Source organism: Sphaerodactylus townsendi, linkage group LG01, assembly GCF_021028975.2.
Source record: "Sphaerodactylus townsendi isolate TG3544 linkage group LG01, MPM_Stown_v2.3, whole genome shotgun sequence".
Classification (NCBI taxonomy): Eukaryota; Metazoa; Chordata; class Lepidosauria; order Squamata; family Sphaerodactylidae; genus Sphaerodactylus; species Sphaerodactylus townsendi.
The window spans coordinates 170,320,485-170,345,230 of record NC_059425.1 but is presented as its reverse complement, the minus strand read 5'-3'; the positions used below and the strand labels follow the sequence as shown (position 1 = coordinate 170,345,230).

The 24,746-nt window shown below is 45.5% G+C and overlaps 2 protein-coding genes across 3 annotated transcripts in view; one reads left to right on the top strand and one right to left on the bottom strand.

The window, feature by feature from the left end:
* LOC125434191 (WD repeat and coiled-coil-containing protein-like) overlaps nt 1-1,837 on the bottom strand; it is a 37,004-nt gene extending 35,167 nt beyond the window's left edge. The window contains exon 1 of one of the 2 annotated variants that reach the window (XM_048499226.1): nt 1,683-1,837. The gene's annotated coding sequence lies outside the window, so the exon portion shown is untranslated. The remainder of the gene's footprint in view (nt 1-1,682) is intronic. The other variant, XM_048499219.1, reaches the window with a different exon arrangement.
* Nucleotides 1,838-16,137: 14,300 nt separating this feature from the next.
* The window catches only part of ATAD2B (ATPase family AAA domain containing 2B), a 91,143-nt gene continuing 82,534 nt past the window's right edge, over nt 16,138-24,746 (top strand). Inside the window, exons 1-2 of the mRNA XM_048506088.1 lie at nt 16,138-16,151; nt 16,485-16,548. Coding sequence (XP_048362045.1) covers nt 16,138-16,151; nt 16,485-16,548 — 78 coding nt within the window. The remainder of the gene's footprint in view (nt 16,152-16,484; nt 16,549-24,746) is intronic.

Genomic DNA, 24,746 nt, shown 5'->3' with positions numbered 1-24,746 from the left:
ACTGAAATGTGTGGAAGAAAATTTTCAGATGCTGCAAAGTACTGTCATTCTCTAGTCCAATTCAACAACAAAGTGACTTGCAATACAGGTCAACACACTCTTATTTTTGACAGGTTGAATGGAAAGGCAGATTCTGCTATCTCAATTTGCTGAGTGGGGAGAGAGGACCTCAAAAGCTCGATTTTAGAGTGTCATACCTGTATTGTGCAGTAAATACAGAAATGTTGTAAAAGAATCCCTAAGATCTGAACTCTTGGTGTTTTTATTAAAATGTTTAATATAGGTTTGTGACATGTTTAATGCAGGTTTGTGACATACCATGGAAGACGACCGCAAACTTATCTTCCAAAAATCTTTGTGTTTTATTCTGAGTATTACAAGTTATTTGCTAAAGACTACATTATTCTAAGTTGTTCTAAGACTAAGTTTTCTAATTTATTGTTATTTCTAAAGACTAAGTTATTGTAAGACTAAGTTTTCTAAGTTATTACGTTATTTTCTAAAGCAGTTTTCATAGCAGTAAAAATTTTTTTTAAAGCATTATATTTATTTATTTATAGTTAAATTTATAGACCGCCCTCCCCCAGAGGGCAACATTTTGAGAACGTTGTCAAAATTTTTGATTTCTGCTGAGTGGCATGGACAATTGCTGTGTTCCGATTTGTGAGTTGGGGCATTTTCTGTAATGTGATGATGGTTTAGAAATGACTTGGTGCAAAAAATCATTGTTTGGTCGTGGTGGGGGCGGGGATCCATCTCACGTTTTGCCCACTGGCTCCAGTTTGCATAAGTACGCCACTGTTTCCACCCCACCCCACTCGTAACCAAACATTTCCCCGTTTTTTAAAGCAAGAAAACGGTGGCCATTCCCCCGTCGAAACTGGGCAAAGTTACTAACATTTTGCAACTCCTAACTCCCCCCTCCCGCCAGCCCCCAACAGCCAAGCAGGTTGCCGCCAGAGGGGGAGCTTCGCCGAATCCTCGCCTGCCTGGCACCAGAAAGCCTGGGCGTCTTGTCTGCGCCTCCTACACAGTCACACACGTAGTACACAGGGAGGGAGGGTGAGGGCAGGCAAGAAGCAGAAAAAAAATAATCATCATCATTAAAAAGACACGTACGAATTCTGTTTCTTTCTCAGCGGCCGTTCCCAAGCGGCGAAGGGCCTTTGCAAGAAGCCTCCTTTGCAAAAAGGTTCCTTAGTCTTTCCAGCTGCAAACCCAGGCAGCTCCCAGCCATCCCACACCTCCCTTTGCGTCGAATTGCAAATCCCAGCCCGCCTCTTCCTTCGCAGCGCAGCAGCAGCCTCCACATTTCTCACATCCTCTTTGCAACCCCCCCCCCCTTTAAAATAAAGGCGCAAAGCGGCGACTCAGTCGAACCCGGTGCGAATCAAAACAAAACACACATACATAACATGCACAACATCCCCCCCCCCGGGGGGGGGTGTGTGTGCCACGCTTGCAACTCCGTGGAATGCCAATAAAGGCTTGTCTATGTCCGCACGCGAACCCCAAACACGGCACCCGAAGCAATGACAGAAAGCAAAACAGAGCGGGCGCGGGAGTTTGCATCGCCTCTCCCCGGCGGCTGCTGCTGCTGTCAGGCTTGCGGGGCTGGGAAGGAGGACAATCCCGGTCCCCGTGCCCGCCACCCCCGGAGAAGCGCTGCTTCGCCTCCTCACCCGGGCCGAGTCCGCATCCTGCCCGGCTGCCGCAGCCGCCGCCGCTGCCGCCGCCTTGGCGCTGGTCCGGGACAAGCGGGTCCGGGAGGAGATGAAATGGCTGCCGGACCCCGGGAGCGCCGCCGCCGCCGCCTTGCCGGAGAGCCGCTGCTGGGAGCTCTTGCGGGTGTTCACCATGGCCCCGCCGCAACCAGGGAAGGAAGGAAGGAGGGAGGGGAAGGCGGCGCTGCCGCGGTCTCCTCGGCCGCCTCCGCTTTGGGGAGCGGCGCCGCGGCTGCTCCCGCCGCCGCCGCCGCCGCCGGGCGAGGAACAAGGGCCCGAAGGCGAGCGGAGCTCCTCCTCCTCCTCCTCCTCGGCTCAGTCACACACACCAACTGGCCGCCATTACTGGCTCCCTCTTCCCTTTCTCTCCTCGGACCGCGGCCGCGACGCTCGCCGCCGCCGCTGGGGGGCGCCCCAGGACGCCTCCGATCCCTCCCTCCCTCCGCCGACACAGGAGGCAGGCCGAGCAGTTGCAGCCTGGACTTCCGGCTGGAGAGAGGGGGGGGTCCAAAACTGCAATTAACCCCCTCTTCTATAATTTCATAGATTTAGTTGAGCATAGGGTGGATTTAGCTGCAAACCTGCACACGCTTAATTTAGGGAGTGAAAAGCGCAGCACGGGTAGATGCTGTTCTGGCTGGTGTGTTGTCGCAAAAATAATTTAAAGCGTCTTGTGTTGCTACAATGTTTTTTACAGGATGAACTTTCATGGACCCATTTTCATCAGGTGCAATAAATGGATCCTCGCTGGACTGTTGTTTTATGCAAGCGTGCACACACACACATATACACACATACCACAAACCATGATGGTTTTTATGCCTAATAAATATCTTTGGATTGGATTGGAATGTCCATCTGGCCTCCATATTTTCTCCCGATCCGCCATTCAAATGGACTGAAGCTGTCGCTCTCCTGTGGCACATCACGATCCGTTGCAAAAGAGTGTTGCCATCTCTGGTTCTGATCCATCTGGTTCTCTGGCACGCAGGTCACAGTCTTCGCATCGACATCTGGAACTGGAACCGCCTCTGGACCTCTCGTGGTGTTTTTGACAGTAGTGATTGTGTAACACTGTACAAGTGGGACAACGGTCTGAGTTCTTTGTTCCCACAAAGCAGAGTCCTTTTCTGGCATCTCTACACAGCTCACTATCCACAACGTTGGAAACCCAAGGACTCTCAGGTGTAGGGTAGGTCAGCTGTCTCCTGCAGTTCTTTCAGGAACTCATCCTGCCTCTGGTCTTCTTGGCACTGCTATCCTCACAACAACCCTAAGAGGTAGGCTAAAAGAGAGTGCGCTTTGTGGCTGCGTGGGAACCAGTTTAGTCCAACACTGTAACCATCACATCATTCTTACCCACTTCCTACCTGGCTTCCTACCTATTTCTTTCAGGATAAGCCTCATTGTATTGAATAGAGTTCTCTATTGTACACAGTTGTAAACAGGGAAGGTATGCCATCTGTTATCTTTGGTTCTCCCAAAATGCAGAAAGTTGTTTCTGTGCCAAAGAAAGGGGATCATTATTTCTCTCCCCCCTCCCCCAACACAGATGTGCCATCCCTGTTACTTATGGATGCCAGCTCTGGGTTGGGAAATTTCTGGAGATCAAGGGTTGTGCCTGGGGAGGGCAGGGTTTGGGAGAGGCAAGGACGTAGGTAAGGGGTTCAGACTCTCCTGATGATATCACCCAAGTTTGGTGAAGTTTGGTTCAGGGAGTCCAAAATTATGGACTCCGTAAGGGAGTGCCCCCATTGTTTCCAATGGGAGCGAATAGAAGATTGGGGCTACACCTTTGAGGGTCCATAACTTTGGACCCCCTGAACCAAACTTCACCAAACCTGGGTGGTATCATTAGTAGGGTCTCATGAAGATACTCTGAAGTTTTAGTGCTGCTATCTTAATAATTGCACCCCTGACAGCAGGCACCCCCTAAATTCCCCCAGATTCTCCTTTTAAATCCACCCCCTTCTTGCCAATGCTTGTTTTCTTTCTTTCTTTTATTCTCTCAGTGCCTAATAAAGGTTATTATTATTATTAAATCCACCCCCATTGGCATAGATTTAAAGGGAGAATCTGAGGTCCCCAGTTTAAACATTGAAAGTGATGCTGTTTCAGGGTGGGGGAGAATCCACCCCAAAATAGCATCACTTTCGATGTTGTTTAAACTGGGGATCCTAAAATCCAGCTACAAAGTGCATTGAAAATGGCTTGAAAATGCATTATTCTGCATGTGAGAAAGTGCCCTTGGCCTCACTTCCAAAACACCTTTAGAAGGTGATTTTGCATCAGTTCAGTAAGCATCATTGTGGACCTTCTGCTCTAGGAAAATGATAAAAACAAGGAAAGTCTACAGTTAACTTTAACATATGCTGATCTTAAGAGGGATATGAAGGGTGATGGACACGCTTGGAAAGACAGCACCCCTTACCTTGTGGTGAAGGTGGTGTATTAAAACATTTTGAAGGCGTTTTGAAAAAGTCAAAAATAATTATTTCCACTGAGTGGCATGAATCATCCCTGTGATCAGATTTGTGAGTTGGGGCATGTTCTATAGTGTGATGATGACTTTGAAATGACCTGGTGGAAAAAATCATTGGTTGTGGTGGGGGAGGGTGGCTGCCAAACTCAGGTTTTGCCCAGGGCTCCAGTTTGTCTGGGTATGCCACTGCCTCAGGGTATAATTCTGACAATAGCCCTGGGGGAAAGTGCCTTCTGAAGGGACTCCCAGCAACTATCTGGTTTTCCTCAGGCTGCTGCTGGTCCCTTCAGGAAGTGATGACATGGGCTCATTCCGCACATGCAGAATAATGCACTTTCAATCTGCTTTCAGTGCTCTTTGAAGCTGTGCGGAATGGCAAAATCCACTTTCAAACAGTTGTGAAAGTGGTTTGAAAATGCATTATTTTGAGTGTGTGGAAGGAGCCATGGATTCCCTGGCCTGCTATGGCCTCTTACTTTCCACTCAAGACACATAGAACTTTCATCACTTCCTGTAGGGAAGTTGCCTCAGCTGGTTTCTCCTGTGTTCCCTAGAAGTTACAGTAAGTGAGAATGTAGCCTTACAAACTTTCAAGGCTCATGCCATGCCTTTTTAATGATTACTCTAATTCCAGTGTTTTGTTCAGTTTAATATAATAATAATTAAGTACTGCCAAATGACAACCGACTCATGGCAACTCCTCATTGGGTTTTCGAGGCAAGAGATGAGCAGAGGGAGCTTGCCATTGTCCTCTTTACACACCAACCCAGGTCTTCCTTGGTGGTCTTCCAACCAACTACTAACCATGGCTAACCTTGCTGAGCTTCCAAACGTTGATGATTTCAAGCTAGTCTGGAGTATTCATGCTGCTTTTGTTCACCTCTTTTCTCATCCTTCAATGGCTGCAGGATGACAACAGAGGGCAATAGGAGGCTTGTGTGTGGACATATAGTTTGAATGAGGGAGGTATATATGTGACTGCTCCAAAATAAAAGCACTTCAGTTTGGAAGCCAAAGAGCAGAAGCAGCAGATGTACTTAAGCCCTGTTGAACTCACTGGCTTGGACTTTAAGGCCTGAAGAGCTTTTAAACATGAATGCTTCATTTGCTTGTGTATGAAGCAGAGACCAGATTTGTGAACAGAAGCTAAGATCAAATGAGGCAACTTGTCAGAACTCAGAAGTTAAGCAGGGTCAGTCATCGTTAGTACTTGGATGGGAGACCAAACCCCAAGTCTCTGCTTAAAGGAAACATAGCAGAGACCAAAAGGTCAGTTAGGAAGATTCTTGAAGGCTTATACGAGGAAAAGAAAAGGAAGGCAGATCGCTCCGTGAACTGGCTCTCTGGTCCAGCCTCATGGGCTTCAATATATTTGATGCCATTTTGTATTTCAATTCCTGTCTCTTATTCTTTAACAGTATTTCCCTTTCCCCAACCCCCCCCCCTCAGAATAAGCCATATCAGAGACTTTATAATAAATTACCAAGGACCCTGCAGAAGACGTCTGTTCATGCTGACAACGTCGCTTCCGTTTCGAGAGTTGCTGGACGAATCTCTCACACTGGAAAAAGCCAATCTAAAAAATGCAGCTGTCGTTCAGAGACTCAAAAAGAGTACGGAGCCTTTCAGGAGAGTGTCCTAGCACCATTTGTCAGGAGTATTGGTGTAACATCATGAAGAGTGAGCTGCTAGTGCTGCTGAACAGTCTCGGGAGACAAGAGGGGACAAGACGCACCCTCCTCCAATTGTTTCCCAGCTGAGTTAGCTTCACTTTGCTGACTGGCCAGCTGCACGTAGTAGGCTATAGGTTTATATTCTTTGTTACTTTCTGCACATGCTCTCTCTAGCAGTTCGTTAGCCATGCAATACCCAAACGGAAGCTAGCTGAAGGGGCTAGCTGTTTAGACAAATATTTCTTGTTTTCTCCCAAGTTACCTTATCCTTCTTTTATAGTTAGTAAACTTTGTTTTAGTAAGCCAGGGGTCCCCAAACTACGGCCCGGGGGCCAAATGTGGCCCCCTGAAGGCATTTATCCGGCCCGCCAGTGTACATGTAAAGCGTGCAATGAGCATCCATTCATGTGCAGTGGGGGCCGAGGGAGAGGAGGAACCGGCCCCAACGCTTGACTGTTGATTACCAGATTACATGATGGCACCCCCAAATCTCCATGAATTTTCTGACCCAGAGTTGGAAACCTTACATGTGGCAATGCCTGCTCCGCCCTTCCCTCTCAGCTACTCCATGTGTTGCTCTCAGGCTTTCTGTTCCGCCTCACTCCCATTGGCATCAGCCAGGCTGGCGAATCGCTCGCTGGCTGCTAGGGAGGAAAGAACCCAGGAAGATACCTGATCCTGGGTTAGATGGAATGTTTCATTGGGAAAGTTCTGCTTTTTTTTTTAACAGGGGAAGGTATTCCACAGCCTCCCCAACAATATTTGGAGCCCACCCTGTACTTGACATACTTTGGTCACTGTTCTAAAAATAGACCATGACAGAAAGGCTGAAAGGTGAAATCAAACATTTTACAATCATTTGTGCATAGGAATTTGTTCATAGTTTTTTTTTTGTCCGGCCCTCCAACAGTCTGAGGGACAGTGAACTGGCCCCCTGTTTAAAAAGTTTGGGGACCCCTGTAGTAAGCAATTGACTCTGCCTCATTATTGCGCTAACTCAGCTCTACAAATACACCTACAGGAAGCTTGTAATCTTCTTGCCAATTTCAAAAATACAATACCAATATTTCTCTCATAGCATGACTCACCATTTTGTGAACTTTTAATTTTCATCTTTCAGTTCCCCTTCTGCATGGGGTGGGGGGGGGTGGGGTACAGCCAACTTCTTTAAAAAGGTTGACAACAAGAGGCACGTCCTCTGTTGTCTGTGTTTTCTGGGATGTGAGATCACACTACTGTAATTGAAATGCCACAAGAAGGCTAAAGAAAGCATATGGGGATTTTTTTTTCCAATGGCTTTGCAAGAAGGCCTTTCACTTTTTATTACCTCATATACAGTTCAGTTGTTCTCAAGGGATCCAGATAGACTTGGCCAAGTTTAGTATAGTTAATCCCTGAGTGACTCCCAAAGGAGCTGGAAAGGTAACTTTCCTCCCTTAAATCACTCTTCACAGATCTCTGAATCATCTGTGAGTGAAATGTACCCAGTGAGTAACTTGCTTTGCAGAGAACAGTGGAAGGTTACTTGGTGTTGCCACAGTAACCAGTTAGATGATATTATCTGGACAAGGCGATATACCCTTTCCATTTATTAGCACATACAGTACAGAAAAGTCAGATGCAACTAATGATACTACAGTCATGTGGTGACTTTAAAAAGAACTCTGCTTTTTTAAATAGCAATGCTATATGCGCAGTGTTTTGAAAGGGGTTTTCTACCTTTTTTTGTTTTTGTAAGTAACTTTTGAACAATTTCATAAACAGATTAGAATACATGCATCAGGAAAAAAATAATTGTGTTGGACGATCAGTAGAACTGTGAGAATGAGACTGGAATCGTCACATAGCTTATTCAAGCACTTTTCTTTACGCCATGTTTGGTTCCTGTTTCATAAGACATATAAGACATTAATATAAACCAGATTAGCTTTTTAAAAAGATAATTTGTTTCTGGGATCTTGTGTGCTTTCCTATGTGCAAGAATCCTCTGATTTTTGGGGTACAAGCTTTCAGTTGTGAAGGGAGTTTTGACTCTTGGAGGCTGATACTCAAAAAATCTTGTTTGCCTATAAGGTGCTACTCAACTTGAATCCATTTGTTCTTTTCACAGATAAATCAGGGGATTCTTGCAGATTCTTAGAAACTGCCCTGAGCCCATAGAGGAAGTGTGGCCAATAAATGAAACAGTCCATCAAACAAACAACAACAGTAATATTTTATTCATGCCAGGCCTTACATGGAGTGATACCAAAGTAGTCATACTGGAGCAGTAATGCCATTTAAGGTCCCTTAGACATGGGGTGTTTGTACTGGCTTGGATGCTATTGGGGGGGATGCTATTGGGAGAGGTTTTTCCCCACTTCCCCACAACTTTGTGTTTCTTCTATGTACCTCTTAGGCCCCGCCCCAAATTTCTTATGATTTTCCCCAAACATGCTTTGTGGTGATGTTTTGTGGAAATTTGCAGTAAAACCAGGGTGGCACCTAAGTAGACAGTAAAGTCCATATCGTCTTGTCCACATTGGTACCATTTCTTCATCTTCTTTCTCCCATTGTGGTTATCATTTTTTAAACAGGCAATTCACATGTCATTACAACAATACTAGCAGGGTACCTGTGCTTTGCTACGTGTTGGTGATCACAGCGTCTGTATGAATTTGTTGAATCACCCTGTAGTGGGTGCAGCAGAAGGAACAGGTTGCTATGTGCTGAGGAGCGTGGTGTTGGATAGCAGGGCCCCCGTGGGTCGCTACGTGTTCATCAGAGGAACTGGGAAGCCAGCTGAAGTGCCTTGGTGCTCAACTGTCACACGTGGAATGTTCGGGCAGATGGGCAAAGATGAATAGGAAAAACAGAAAACAGTTAATAACTCGTGTTGACTTCAATATTTTTGGAAATCATTTCTTATTGAGTGCCTCGGGCACATGAGGAACCGGCGTGCCAAATTTCAAGTGCGTAGGTTTGGCGGTTTCTGAGTTCCGTTGGCGAGTGAGTCAGTGAGTGGAATTCACTGATAGATAGATAGATAGATAGATAGATAGATAGATAGATAGATAGATAGATAGATAGAGAGAGAGAGAGAGAGAGAGAGAGAGAGAGAGAGAGAGAGAGAGAGAGAGAGAGATAGATGTCAGGTTCTTTGAATTCCTAGTTTTCATTTTAAAAAATGAACTCTCCAGCCCGTTTTATTGTGGAGTCTCGCAATTAAAAATGCAAGTAACTTATCCTTTTAAAAACGACAGCCAGAACTTCACAGAACCTGATACACAGCTTGTTAAAAAGCTGTAACAATAAACAACTGCCAACTTAAAGACAATGGAAACCCCCCTGGATGAGGCATGGGGAACATAGACACACTGGAGACCAGGGCAGTGAAAATCAAGGTAAATCTGCTGTGTTGTAGTCCTGTTGTTACAGCATTGCATAACAGCATTTCATCAGTACTAAGGATGCCAGTCTCCAGGTGGGACCTGGAATTACAGCTCCTCTCCAGACTACAGAGATAAGTTTCTCTGGAGAAAATGGATGGTTTGGAAGATGGAGTCTATTGCATTGTACCTCACTGAGGTCCTTGTTCTCCTCCGATTCCATCCCCAAATCTCCAGAAGTTTCCCAACCTGGATCTAGCAATGCTACCCTGCACCCTTGTCCCCCTGGAAACCTTAATCAGCACTCAGGGTGGCAATGGGGAAACCATTGAAAGCCCATCCCAGTGTGAAAAACATCCAATTCCTTGAGTGGTGCTATTGCAGAACCATGTATCTTTCTGCACTTCAAGTAGCAAGGCAGCTGTCTGACTTCAATGTCTGTTCATTAAACTCAGGTTGCCAGTACCTGGAGATTTTGGTGGTGGAGCCTGGACTGTATGGTTTGGAGAAGGAAGGGGGGAAATCTCAGTGGGGTACAATTCAACCTCTGAAGTTGCCAATTTCTCCAGGGGAACTGAACTCTGTAGTCTGGAGGCATGTTATAATTCTGGGAGAACTCTTGGCCCTGCATGGATAAGAAACCTACGTTAAACAGAGTTATTCCTCATCAGAAAAACATAGATGCCAAAGTTGATGTTGCTACTTACTATATGAATTCGACATTTGCTGTTGATATGAAGCTGTCTCACATATATGTTCCAAGTTCTCAAGCAAGCAGAATTCATTGGAGCTATGCCCAGAGGCCCTTTTGGGATCAAGGATCTTTTGTATTACGGCAGCAGAAACATATGGTGAGGGGGAGAAGAAGAAAAAAACCACCATTTCTTTTTTCTGAGCAGCGTGAAAACTAAATTAACTAAAAGACACAGTGACTGTCTGTGTCAGTGTGTCAGTTTATTCTAACACAAATGCATCTTGACTTGAAAATGCATGTTGGAAGATTGGTCCTCTTAACGTGACAAGAATAATAATTTTTTTCCTTGTTGCAGTAAACAAAACCTTAACGATAGTGTAAATCTCAATCGCTCGGTGTGATTCTTTAGCTAATGGTTGCTGGAAAATAGTAGTGTGTAGTTTTTTAACCAGGGTGGCTTCCATTCCTAGCTTCCACTACTAGCACAAAAATTAGTACAGTCCCTGTGTGGTCCATTAGTAAGGTAGTCAACTTTTTTAAACTTTTTAAAAAAGTTTAATAATAATAAATTATAATACAATAAAATAACCCACCCTGCCCTACCCCAAACAGCCCATCTTCCCCCTGCTGGATAAAATAAAGGAAAAACACTAAAAAGAGAGACAAATGACTTTAGCATCAGAGCCTGAAGCCCTTGATTTGGTTTGGGTTGGGGGGTGGGGCGAGAAGGTGAGGGCAGAAAAGTGACTGGAGTGGAACTAGAAGATTTTTGCCTTCCCCTGCAAAAAAAGAATAGAGTAACTACTCAATTCCTATAAAATTCAGCTGGTACCAGAGGGGCTAGGGGTGTTTCAGGAGGGCTGCTTCCTGTCCAACAGGGGCGCTGTCCCTGTTTGTGTCCTGGAATGCTGGTATGAGGAGCATGATTCTGCCCTCAAGAGGCGTCTGGGTTCCTTTTACTGCCCAAAGCAAGGAGCTGGGGCACACCCTCGGCAAGTTAAGTTGCCAACTCTGGGAAATTCTTTGGGGGTCAAGCTTGTAGAGGGCAGTGTATTAGGAGGGGAGGGAGCTCAGCAGGTTTCCCCAGTAGTGGGATCCAAAATTTTTAGTAACAGGTTCCCATGGTGGTGGGATTCAAACTGTGGCGTAGCACCAATGGGGCTGGGCGGGGCACGATGGGGGAGTTGCCGGGCATTCCGGGGGTGGGGCATTCCTGGGCGGGGCTGTGGCAAAGACGCAGCCGCTGCGCCTGTCCTTGGGCGGGAAACGAATGCACACAGGCGCAGGCTGCCACGCACGCCGGTGCACCTCCTGCTAGACTGCTTCAAGTTCTGCGCGCTACTGCTGAGAGGAGGGGCGTAACTAAGGCAAAAATCACGTGGCAAAATCACCAATTAGTAACCCCCTCTCGGCACACACAAATAATTAGTAACCTACTCTCGGGAACCTGTGAGAACCTGCTGGATCCCACCTCTGGGTTTCCCCCCTCCAAAGCAACAATTTCTTCTATGGGGACTGATTTCTGCTGGCTAGAGATCAGCTGTAATTTTGGGAAATTTCCACACCTCACCCAGATGTTGGCAACTCTGCTTGTAAGTTTCAGATGCCCTGGATCCTTGCTGTCACAGAGAGGGATCTGAAGCAGGTCTACTCTGAAGAAAGCTCCATTCTACTCTCAGGAAAGCATCTTCAGGTCTACAGCCACCCTTGCCCCTTTCACCTCCCTCCCAAGGGAGCCAGAGATTATCAAAAGATGGGTTTCAAGCACCATTTTAACAACCGGTTCTGATGAAGTGGTGGGAACCTGCTGAATCCCACCACTGGCTTCACCCAAAGGTACATATTCCTTCAGGAATGAGTACTTGGAAGTCATTGGGCCCAAAGGTTCTTTCCACCACTTAGTAGGGTTGTCAAATTCCAGGTAGGGCCTGGAGATCTTCTGGAATAACAACTGACTTCCAGACTACAGAGGTCAGTTCTCCTGGACAAAAAGGCTGCTTTCAAGAGTGTACTCAAGGGCACTATTCCTGATTTCCCTCCCCTCTCCCAAATCCCTCCCTCTCCTGGTCAACCCTTAATCCCCAGAAATTTCCCAACCCAGAGCTGGCATCCATAAGTTACAGGGAAGGCACATCTGTGTTGGGGGAGGGGGGAGAGAAATAATGACCCCCTTTCTTTGGCATACAAACAACTTTCTGCATTTTGGGGGAACCCAAGATAACAGAAGATAACCAAAGATAACAGCCTTCCCTGTTTACAACTGTGTACAATAGAGGAATTCAGTACAATGAGGCTTATCCTGAATGAAGCAGATAAGAAGCCAGGTAGGAAGTTGGTAAGAATGGTGTAATGTTTACAGTGCTGAACTAGACGGGTCCCCACTCAGCCAGAAAGCTCACTCTCTTTTAGCCTACCTCATAGGGTTGTCGTGAGTGGAGGCATAGCTAGGGAAAATGGAGCCGGGGGCAAAATCTGAGTTTTGCACCCCCCCATATGGGCGGCCTCCCTCCCCCACCACGACCAAACAACATTTTTTTGCACCAGGACACCATCACATTATAGAACATGCCCCAACACACAAATCTGAACACACCCAGGGCTCCCTAGTTTAAACAACATTGAAAGTGATGCTATTTTTTGAAGGGGGGGGATCCACCCTGAAACAGCATCACTTCTAATGTTGTTTAAACTAGAGAGCCCAGATTCTCCTTTTAAATCTGCCTTAAAGGGAGACTCTGGGCTCCCTAGTTTAAACAACATTGAAAGAGATGCTGTTCAAGAGGGGGGGATCCACTCTGGAACAGCATAATTTTCAATGTTGTTTAAACTAGAGAGCCCAGAGTCTCCCTTTAAATCCACTCCAAAGGGGGTGGATTTAAAGAGAGAACCTGGGGAAAATTTGAGGGTGCCTGTCAGGGGAGTAATGTTTAAGCTAACAGTACCAAAATTTTAGGCTATCTTCAGGAGACTCTCCTGATGAAACCACCCAGTTTTAGTGAAGTTTGGTTCAGGGGGTCCAAAGTTATGGACTCTCAAAAAGGTAGCCCCATCTACCATTAGCTCCAATTGGAAACAATGAGGGATGGGGCACCCCTTTTGGGAGTCCATAACTTTGGACCCCCTGAACCAACCTTTACCAAACCTGGGTGGTATCAGCAGGAGACTATCCTTATAATACCACCTAGGTTTAGTGAAGTTTGATTCAGGGGGTCCAAAGTTATAGACCCTCAAAAGGGTAACCCCATCTACCTTTAGCTTCCATTGGAAACAAGGGAGCATGCGGGCACCCCTTTTGGGGGCCCATAACTTTGGACCCCCTGAACCAAACTTTGCCAAACTTGGCTGGTGTCATCAGGAGAGTCTCCCGAAAAATCCCTGAAATTTTGGTGTCGCTAGACAAAAAACTGCACCCCCTGCAGGCCAAAATGGAAAAAACACAACAAAATTTCAAAAAGCCACAAACAAACCTGCAATTTTTGCGCCCCCCCAGAAGGGAGCGCCCTGGGCACAGGTCCCCACATGTTCCCATGGTAGCTACGCCCCTGGTTGTGAGGATATCAGGGAGAAGAAAAGAACCATCTATGCCAACTCTGAGTGCCTTGGTGGAAGAGTGGGATACGAATGCAGTAGATTGCTATACTCTGTCCCACCGAAAGATAAAAGGAGATTTGTATATTCATCCACCACTAACTGGACCTTCTTTGCTGTAGAATGCTCTGCTTGGGTTCTGGACTAGGTTCCACCAAACTGGGACACAAGCGTACCATTCTACAGCAAAGAATGTCACTTGGTGGTGGATTAATATACAGATCTCCTTTTATCTTTCGGTGGGACAGAGTATAGCTGTCTCTGAACTCGCTTGTAACTGCACTTTGAATAAAAGCATAGACAAAGTCACGAGACCAACGTAGTTCCTATGTCTACTTCTGCATTCACGTTCAACTATTTTTCCACTCTAATCACCAGTGCTAATTTGTGATATTTCACTGGGCGCTATAATAATATAGTTATTCTTTCACTTGTGGACCCGCCCCCACCATCATGGCTACATGCTATTCCCTTATCCGCAGAAAGCTTCCTAGCAGAACCCAGGATTCCCTGTAAATTATAGATCTGAAAATGTATAGCTTACAGACATCAATTCTGCATCATTACCTTTCATCCTGCATTTCATCATGTTCCTGACTCCGTGATTCTGTTTTTTTGGTCTTTTCATGTTTCCCATGTAAAATATCTGTCTAGTGAGGAGACCCTAAATTTCATCTGAAGAAGGAGATTTATATTGGGAGTTTAAAACCCCACATAAATGGTTAGAGATGGAAGGGAGCTTGAATGTCTCCTAGTTTACACCCCCCTCCATCCACAAGAATACACCATCCCCAGCAGAGGGCCTCCATCTCCTGAGGCAGCCTGGCCCAGTGCTGAACAGTTGTTAGTTTGGATAGAGCCATCATGGTGTAGTAAGTATGATTTCAGACTCCCGCCATGGAAGCTTGCTGGGTGACCTTCAACCAGCCACACACGTTCAGCCCTGACTAGTATTTGGATGGGAGACCTGCAAGCAAATTCCAGTGTCATGATATGGGGGCAGGCAATGGCAAACTACCTCCAAACACCTCTTGCCTAGAAAAACCCTACCATGAGTCAGCTGTGACTTGACAGCAAAAATGTTTGGATGTTGTAGGGGGGAGGGCTCTTTGGCCTGGGCCCCACATTCAAAGGGGATCTCAAACTTAGGTATTTATTGTATGTTGTTTGTAAAGTTTTGCTTCTTGCTTTGATTCACACTTCTATCAGACACATTATTGTTGTTGTTGTTACTGTTGTTTTTGCTGTTATTATTGTTATTGTTATTAGGGGCTTAAAAACCCAAAAGAAGCCTGGCCCTCTCTGGATCTCTAAGTGCCTTCTAAACAAGGCTACCTAGAGGGGGTTGCCAACTCGGGGTGGGAAATTCTTGGGGAATTTGGTGGCAGAGCTTGAAGAGGGTGGATTTTTGGGAAAGAGAGCAAGCTCAGCAGGGATACGATGGTGTAACCTCTGTCTGTGGGTTCTGTGGGGCAGAACTTGGACAAATTAAAAAAACCCAAAATGGTTTACTTTCTTAACTTATAACATCAAACATCAACATTTAACATCACACTTCAAGGTTCTGTTCAGGTTGCATTTTCAAGTCCTTATATTTACAGTCTACTGATACTGCCAAGTCCAATTCTTCCTGCAAGTGGGTTGGCTCCTGAAGACTCCAAGGGCTTGGTGAACAGGATTTAACATGATGAAGATTTCCAGGAGAACTCTCACCCATTACAAACGCAGGAAAACCCTTAACAATAAACTCCAACGTTTACAACATATCAAAAATAAACAACTACCTTCCCACTAGTTCCCAACAACATTGCAGCCACCTTAACAAGGTGTTAAGGGCTTATACAAATCAAGGTCCGACTCTGGTAGCCTTGTCTCCTCCAAACTACATGAGCTCTGCAGCCTCCTGCTGCTTTGAGTCTCCACCCCTTTCTGGGTCAACCCATTCTGAGCATGGGGGTTACAATGGCACAGAGTCTGCCTTCCTCACTGCCACTTCCTTCCAGGAAAATCACCTCTGTAGCCTAATTCTGGGGGAACCCAAGGGCGCACACCTTAAGATTGGTAACCTTACCAGGGTTTTTTACATTTTGTCTTGTTCTTTCCTTCATCTCATGGCCCCTTGGCCTTGCTGGTGTGTATGTGTGTGTGTGTGTGTGCACTCTTACATAAAACAACAGTCCAGCGAGGATCCATTTATTGCACCTGATGAAAATGGGTCCATGAAAGTTCATCCTGTAAAAAACATTGTAGCAACACAAGACGCTTTAAATTATTTTTGCGACAACACACCAGCCAGAACAGCATCTACCCGTGCTGCGCTTTTCACTCCCTAAATTAAGCGTGTGCAGGTTTAGAGCAGCTAAATCCACCCTCTGCTCAGCTAAATCTTTGAAATTGCAGAAGAGGGGGATAATTGCAGTTTTGGACACACACACCCCCCCCCCACACCCCCCAGCAGCCGGAAGTCCAGGCTGCAACTGCTCGGCCTGCCTCCTGTGTCGGCGGAGGGAGGGAGGGAGGGATCGGAGGCGTCCTGGGGCGCCCCCCAGCGGCGGCGGCGAGCGTCGCGGCCGCGGTCCGAGGAGAGAAAGGGAAGAGGGAGCCAGTAATGGCGGCCAGTTGGTGTGTGTGACTGAGCCGAGGAGGAGGAGGAGGAGGAGCTCCGCTCGCCTTCGGGCCCTTGTTCCTCGCCCGGCGGCGGCGGCGGCGGCGGGAGCAGCCGCGGCGCCGCGCTCCTTCAAAGCGGAAGGCGGCCGAGGGGACCGCGGCAGCCTCGCCTTGACCCCTCCCTCCTTCCTTCACTTCACCTGGTTGCGGCGGACCATGGCGGTGAACACCCGCCAAGAGCTCCCCAGCAGCAGCAGCTCTCTGGCGGCAAAGGCGGCGGCGGCGGCGGTACTCCTGGGGTCCGGCAGCCATTGTTCATCTCTCCCGACCTGCTTGTCCCCGGACCAGCGCTGGGCAGCGGTGGTGCAGCGGCGGCGTTGCGGCAGCCGGGCAGGATGCGGACTCGGCCCGGGTGAGGTTAAGCGAAGCGCAGCGCTTCCCAGGGTGGCGGCGCACGAGGGACCGTGGGATTGCCCTTCCTGCCCCCCCGTAAGCCTTGATAGCAGCAGTGCAGCAGCAGCCGCCGCCGGGGAGAGGCGATGCAAACTCCGCTCGCTCCCGCGCCCTCTCTGTTTTGCTTTCTGTCACTGCTTCGGCTGCCGTGTTTGGGGTTCGCGAGCGGAGTTGCAAGCGTGGCACCCCCCCGGGTTGTGCGTGTGTGTATGTGTGTGTGTTTTGTTTTGCTTCGCACCGGGCTCGACTGAGTCGCCGCTTTGCTCCTTTATTTTGGGGGGGGGGGTTGCAAAGAGGACGTGAGAAATGTGGAGTGTGCTGCTGCTGCTGCGCTGCGGAGGAGGCGGGCTGGGATTTGCAGCTCGATGCAAAGGGAGGTCATTTGAGGTGGGATGCCTGGGAGCTGCCTGGGTTTGCAGCTGAAAAGGCGGCGGGGGAGGTTGCAAAAGAGGGACCTTTTTTTTTTTTTTTTGCAAACGAGGCTTCTTGCAAAGGCCCTTCGCCGCCTGCGCTCGGGAACGGCCGCTGAGAAAGAAACAAAATTCGTACGTGTCTTTTTTAGCATTATTTTTTTTTCTGCTTGCTCGCCTGCCCTCACCCTCCCTCCCCGTGTACGTACGTGACTGCAGAGGGAGGCGCAGACAAGACGCCCAGGCTTTCTGGTGCCAGGCAGGCGAGGATTCGGCGAAGCTCCCCCTCTGGCGACAACCTGCTTTGCAATTAGGAGCGGGGGCTGGCGCGCGCGGGGGAGTTAGGAGTTGCAAAATGTTAGTAACTTTGCCCAGTTTCGACGGGGAAATGGCCACCGTTTTCTTGCTTTAAAAAAATGGGGAAATGTTTGGCTGGGGGGTGGATGGACAACAGAGGGGGTGGATGGACAGCAGAGCGAACGGGACAGGGAGCGGTTTTCGATTAGTCTATGGATGCGATTTCTACCCGGGGAATCGTTTTGCTTCATGTTTTGCTCGTTTTCAATGTCTCCTGGTGTCTGAGGAAGGGAGCTTGGTTGGATTCCGCACAGCCTATTTGTGACGAGTTGCCATCCTTACGAGATGAACTCGTTTTCCCTTTTTTGTAATATCGTAATCTTCCCCAGGAGGGACGTGTAGACAATTCACTTTCTAATCCCTTTTGCAGCTGGATTTTACTGTCAGAATGGCGGTTTGAAAAATCCAATTGCACCAACACAATTGTGGAAGGCGGATTGAAAGTGGACGAAAGTGAATTATTATTTTGCCGAATTCTGGGAGGGCCTTTGAGATGCCACTGGATTCCAATCTACTTGTTTAATGAGGTGAGATTTATAGGCTGCCCTTCCTTGTTGGATGGGCTCATGGTACCTCAGGGCAATTAACAACTACAATACTGAAATCAATGCAATGTCTCAGTGCCCCCAATCCTAAAAATGATACGTAAGCCTGATTTTCAACCAGATTTCTAGCAAAGGATGTTTATTGTCAGTGAATACACCAGTTTAAGGTTGGGAACTGATCTGTTGTAACTTTTTACTCTAATACATGGATTCTCAGAATCTACATTTTGTTCCTGTGTACAGGGAAGAGGGAAAAATGGTAATCTACCCATTATTGGAATGACCCTTTAAAAGCAATAGCTGGATCAGAAATAATACTGTGATATTTTCAAGGGGCTTTAACCCAGTTATATCTGTCTGTCAGAGATGTTCAAGAATCTTAACAAAATGTTTACTGTAAAGGTATAATGTGACCCGTTTGCCAGCTGTTTGTCTGGCAAACTACTAATTTAGAAAGAATGTACTTTCTCCAGGCTATGGCTGAAAGACTGTTCTTAAATATGCTCCAATTAAACATGTTCCTCCAGATTAGACTACAGCAACTCGCTGTACACGGGACTGCCCTTCACCTGCTCCAGTAGTTCCATCTGGTACAAAATGCAGCTGCTTGTGTCCTTACTGGGACCCCATCAGGAACGGATGGAGAGGAAATTGCGCCTGGGGCATGACCTGTCTGTGTGCGCCCCCCACCCTGATCCACCCCTGCCCCTAGGAGGGGGGGGGGTCTGGGGGCGATTTTCCGCCCCAATATTATGCGCTAATGAAACGATGCCTGGCCCGTAGCAGTACCCTCAGCCTGCTGCCGCCTTGGCAATAGACCCCGTGGCAGGTGAACATCCACACAGTGCTCCGCCAGCTTCATTGGCTCCAGGTGCAGTACCAAATCAGGTTCAAAGTTTTGGTACTAACCTTCAAAGCCCTAAATGGTCTGGGATCTTTGTGGCTGGGGGAACCGGCTCTCTCAATACGTTCCCTAAAGAGCTTCGTCCTTAAAGAATAACAACTTCCTGATGGTCCCTGGCCCAAAAGTTATCTGGCTGTTCTCAACTAGGATCAGAGGTTTGTTTGGCTCTGGCCTGGTGGAACGCTTTGTCAAGTGAGACTTGAGCCCTACGGGAGTTAGTACAATTTCACAGGGCCTGTAAGACAATTTCACAGGGCCTGTAAGACAAAGTTGTTTCATCAGGCTTATGCGAAAAGACTTAAATGGTATCCCAACCACTGTATTCTCTTTTCCCCTGTCCCTTCTTCCCCTTTTATTGTACGCAGTTTTGAGTGTTCTGGTTTTATGGGGGATTATAGTTCAATTTTTCCCCCTTGGTGGAAGTTGATGGTGCTGGGATGTGGATAAGCACGTTTTATCTATTTTATAGTTTTGTCCAATTTATTGTTGTAAGCTGTCCAGAGCCCGCATGGGGTAGGGCAGTTGAACGAGCAAATAAATAAATAGATAACATTATTTCTGTACTTAAAAAGCACAAGGGTTTGTTAAACAAGTGGTTCCTTAAAATACCTCATAGTTGTGAAGAGTGGCATTGGCTACTGTAGATGCAAGCAGTGTGTAAACATGGCAAATTTCTCCTTGGGTCATACAGTTTCCACAAGGCTGTTAGGACTGGTTCATGTTTCTGAATTGTCATAAAAAATATGTGTATTTTGTAAGGTATAAAAGGCAACACAAGGATGTGTTCTGCGAATGTACATTAGGTGCCCTGTGTACTTATGTTGGACATCTTGAACGTGCTGCTTTTCATATTTGTGAAATACACTTTTCCCAATTCACAGCTTACTCCCTATGTTGAAAAATGTAGCATATAATGTAGCCCTCACGTTTAAATCCTTTTGTACTATCAATCATTCCTTTTTATACACTGTCTTTTACTTCTGTACTTTAATATTTCTAATTTGTTATCCCAGTTTATTACTTGACCTTTGACACCATTTTTTCTTGCTATTAAAGTATGGTGTACACTACCATAGGGTTAGGGGTTTCAGAGGGTAACCGTGTTAGTCTGCAGTAGAACAGTTAGTCAATACTTGTGTCCAGATATCACCCTGTAGACCCAACAGCATTTTCGCAAGCTGAATAAAACTCATTTATCAGTATCCTGGCAACAGGAAGATTTGACTCTGGAAAGCTTAATGCCCAGAAAATCCCTGTTAGAAATTTCCCTAAGAAAGATGCTACTTTGACTTACATTTGACTATAGGGCTACAGTTTATTTAAAATATTTGTCTCTTTCCACACACTGGGCCCAAGGGGGTTTATAAAAATATGCAGGCGTACATACAGTTGTTGAAAGCCATCAAACCATAAGACTACAGTGATCATGATAAAAACAGCAAATAGACATTACAAGCATTCTTTCCCTATCCAGTTACAACCAACTGATAACAACTTGTTCGGCTTTCAAGGCAAGAGATGTTCAGAGGTGGTTTTCCATTGCCTGCCTTCCCATCCAAAAACTAACCAGGGCTGACTGTGAATAGCTTCTAATATCAGATGAGATTGGACTAACCTGGCGATCTGGGTCAGCGCCAAGCAATATTGTGCTTGTTTAAAGATTGTGAAAAGGCGAAATCTTTTAAGAACCTTCTTTTGGGGAACAGTGAAAAGGAATAACAATAAAATTGTATTTAAGCTCACCATCACATATCTTAGAAATGATGAATGTAGGCAGAAGTTATTATAGTGAAAATTTCAAAGTTAGTTGCATTCGTCAGGAATTCATCAGCTTCCAAAGCATTTCTAATACTGCATTTGGCAGCCATCTGTGATTGATTTTCTGAAGAAAAATCTGTGTGCATCCAACACTGTTTACCTTTTAAAAGATGTGTATTTTCTTAGGACAGTTACCTATTTTTACACTCTGAGTGCCTTCAGTTTTTTTTATAGAGCTTTGACTGTCTTTTTATTCAGTTGTACAGTAAGTAAACTGACTGCTATTTTGGTCTCACATAAATATACGTTTTATTTGACATACCAGAAAAGCTTTGAGAACGGATTCTGGTTGTACACTAAAATGGTCTGTGCTTCACAATACCTTGGGGGTTGAAAGACTTTGGCTGGTAAAATCTTATTTCAGTAGAAGGTCTTGGCTGTGAGACAGCAGTTTCAAGTTGGTGTGGAGTTTTCTACAAGTGTAGAGATTCCCCTGTTCCTACTGTGCAGTTGAAATCATTCATGGGTACATTTTTTAAAAATAAATAGAACAGAATCAAAAAAAATCCTCTATAATGGGAAGCTCTTTTAGGTTAAGTTTTCGCGGGTGTTCTTGTATATAACAAAATTCTTCAATTTGTTACTGTAGTTTAGATTTGTTTTTAGCCGTTTGCTGCTTAGAAACCAGAATTCTGATCTGTTTTGTGGAAGTTACATTATTCTCAGAGATAGAAGTAATGACATGGAAGCGACACCTGTCATATTGGGCTGCAATTAAGCTTCACTTCTGTGTCTCTTGAGTGTGGTTTGGTCGTGGCTACAGGTGAAAAAAACCTATATGTGGATTATTTTTATGATGGTTTATTAAACATTCCTAAATAATGTTTTTGATATTTTCTATACAGGCTTCCAAACAAAATGATGTCGCCCTATGAAACTGTTACCTAGAACTCTCACATATTTAGAAATATGTTTGAAACAAAATATAGTTGAATATTGGTTGGATTGATAATCTCTGCTATTATTATTATTTTATAGAGTTTAATCCAGCAATGTCAAACTGATTTGTAATGAGGCTGGATTTGACATAAATGTGACTTGATCAGGGTAGATTCTGGGAGGTGGAGCTGCCTTAGCTGGTGAACTCCAGCAGACCTGCCAGTCCAGACAAGCACTGGGGTTACGATTGACTGCCTCAGCTGGTGAGCTCACAGTTGGCTTGCCAGTCGAGATCTACACTGGGGTGCGGGGTAACAGCTTCACCAGCCCAGATTAGCATAGTGGGAAGTGGCTGACCCTGGGGGGGCGGGAAGGGTGCCTGGAGTGGCCAGCAGGGGTCTGCAATCTGCTGTTCTCCAGATGTTCATGGACTACAATTCCCATCAGCCCCTGCCAATTGGCCATGCTGGCTGGGGCTGATGGGAATTGTAGTCCATGAACATCTGGAGAACCGCAGGTTGCAGACCCCTGCTGGCCAGCCAATATCAGACTCCCCAGGACCAATCAGGAGAAAGGGGGGTTGCCTGAGCTGGCATATGACCCTGATAAGCCCTCTCCAAGGACTGGATCTGACCCCCGGGCCACATATTTGACACCCCCTGTTTAATCTTTTTTAATTGTGCCTGGTTTTAAATGTAAATCACTTGTTACCTATTCCGAGCCCCACTGTAAGGGAGGAGCAGGATTTAAACCTAAACAAATAAAAGGCATTTTAAATACATGTGCAATCATTACTTTTTGCAAATATTATCTAATTTTAATAACTGCAGCTGCAGTTCTAATCAACTGGAATCAATTAGGATTTATTTCCGCATTAAATACAGTTGGGTCAGGCTCTGAACTATGTGGTGCCGAAACTAAAATGTTGCTTCATTTATTTAAAAGAATTGTTTCGCCATTTGGGGAAGGGGGTTTGGGCTCTGAGGGATTGTTTCAGTACTGGAGAAAATAATGTTTTGCAATTCAGATTAATACATCCCGTCAATAGGCAGATTGCTAATTTAGTAACTGTAGTTGCTACTAAATGGATCAATTAGATTGCTGTTCAGCTGAAGAGGGCATTGTAGCTTTATATTAGTACTCAGTAGAGATAATGATTGTATTTTCTTCATTGATCAGTCAAGTCAGTCATATAAGCAGGGCAATTTGGAAGAGAAGTGTCATTGTGATGTTTTGTAGGGTCACGCAGATATTGACAATATCCTAAATAAGCTGCTTTGTTTCCTGTGATCACTTTCTTTTGGTTCATTATACATTTAGCTAATTTCATAATCTTATGTGATTCTGGTGTAAAAATTATTGTACTAGAGCAGGGGTAGGGAACCTGCGGCTCTCCAGATGTTCAGGAACTACAATTCCCATCAGCCCCTGCCAGCATGGCCAATTGGCCATGCTGGCAGGGGCTGATGGGAATTGTAGTTCCTGAACATCTGGAGAGCCGCAGGTTCCCTACCCCTGTACTAGAGCTTTGTAAATGATGGTCGTTGGAGAACGAGAGAGATGAAAATTCACACTTCTCATTATTATGAGGTTTGCAAAAATCTAGATCATTAAATATGAACAATACAAACATTACAAAGTAATTGTGTAAATTATAACACAGAGAGCCAGCGTGGTGTAGTGGTTGAAGTGGCAGGCTCCAATCTGGAGAACTGGGTTTGATTCTCCACTCCTCCACGTGAAGCCTGCCGGGTGACCTTGGGCCAGTCACAGTTCTCTCAGCCCCACCTACCTCACAAAGTGTCAGTTGCGGGGAGGGGAAAGGAAGGTGCTTGTAAGTCACTTGGAAGCTCCTTAAAGATTAAGGAAAGCTGGGTATAAAAACCAACTCTTCTTCTAAATTTCAGTTTCAGCATTTCCATTAACAAGCGAGGTGACTGAATTTTTGTAAACCACCATAACCATTAGGAAAGGTAGCATGATGAGTTGGGGAGAAAAATCTTGATATGCGACAGAATTTTTGGTGTCTAGAGTCTTCAATTATCCACAGATGCCTGATGCTCTTCTTTTTCAGACATTATTTTTGTAGGTATAGTAGTATAGAGTTGGAAGTGGAAAACTCTTCCAAGGTGCTGATTTAGGACTGCTACGGATCTCTTAAAATACCTTCATGGGTCATCAGCCGGAGTCTTTACCTTAACAGTAGTTGTTCTATGACTAATCTATCCTTAACAGATACCTGTGAAGCGGCTTCTTGAAAAATCCCCAAGAATGAAGTTCCATCACTTACTAGAAATCTTGTTTTGTACCTGATTTCTAATAGTCATTAATCTTTATCTTCCTGCAGCTTAAATCCCTTGCTCCTTCTGTCCTTAGTGGTTGTGATTAACAGTTGTTTTCCCCCCTATTCTTTTTGACATACAGTAGTGTTTAAAACAGTTACTACGTCCCCTGTTCTCTCATTTTCTGTAGACCATGAAGTTCATCTTTAGTCTTCATGTGATGCCCTTTTTATACCTTTTATCATTCTTGTTTTCTTCTGGTCACATCTGAACTATACAGTCTGTGTGGTTTAACATTCTTCTTCCTCTTGGTAATTGATGAAGTTACAAGGTTGTTGGAGTCACCGGTGGAAAAGTTTAATTAGATCACCCTTGCCGAGCTACAAATCCCAAGTTTCTTTGAAGGAAGTTCTGGTACTAGTTTGAGCTTCTAATATAGTTATGTCACCCCTGATTAATTTATAGGACAGTGTTTCAAATAACGTCCGCAGATAAGAGCAAAACCAGACAGATACGCAGGCAATACAAGAACATGAAAACTGCTCAATTGCCAGTTTTTCCTAAAGTTCAACAGACTTTCATCCCACCCCTCTTCAAGCTGTGTCTTTCCTTCTAGGAAAACAGGCATGAATTCCTCATGAATTCCTCTCTGCGAATAGGATATGTTTGGTGGAGAAGCAAGGCAATTTTTTTGTGGATAAATGGCACAGAGGAAGGATGTTCAGTAGTCTATCTTCCCGCTATTTTATTATTTTGCTTCTGACTGCAACCTCTACTGTTGGTTTGCTTTTCGGTATCACCTTTCTCTCCCCCCAAAAAAGAAGAGAGAAATCTTATTGGGAAATAGTTTGCCCATATCGTATCTAGCTTGCTCTTGAGTTATGTCTTACAACATCCTTAGAGGGAGCGATTGTGTTTTTTTTTTCAATGGAGAACTTTTCAGTGTGAATGCAATGATTTAT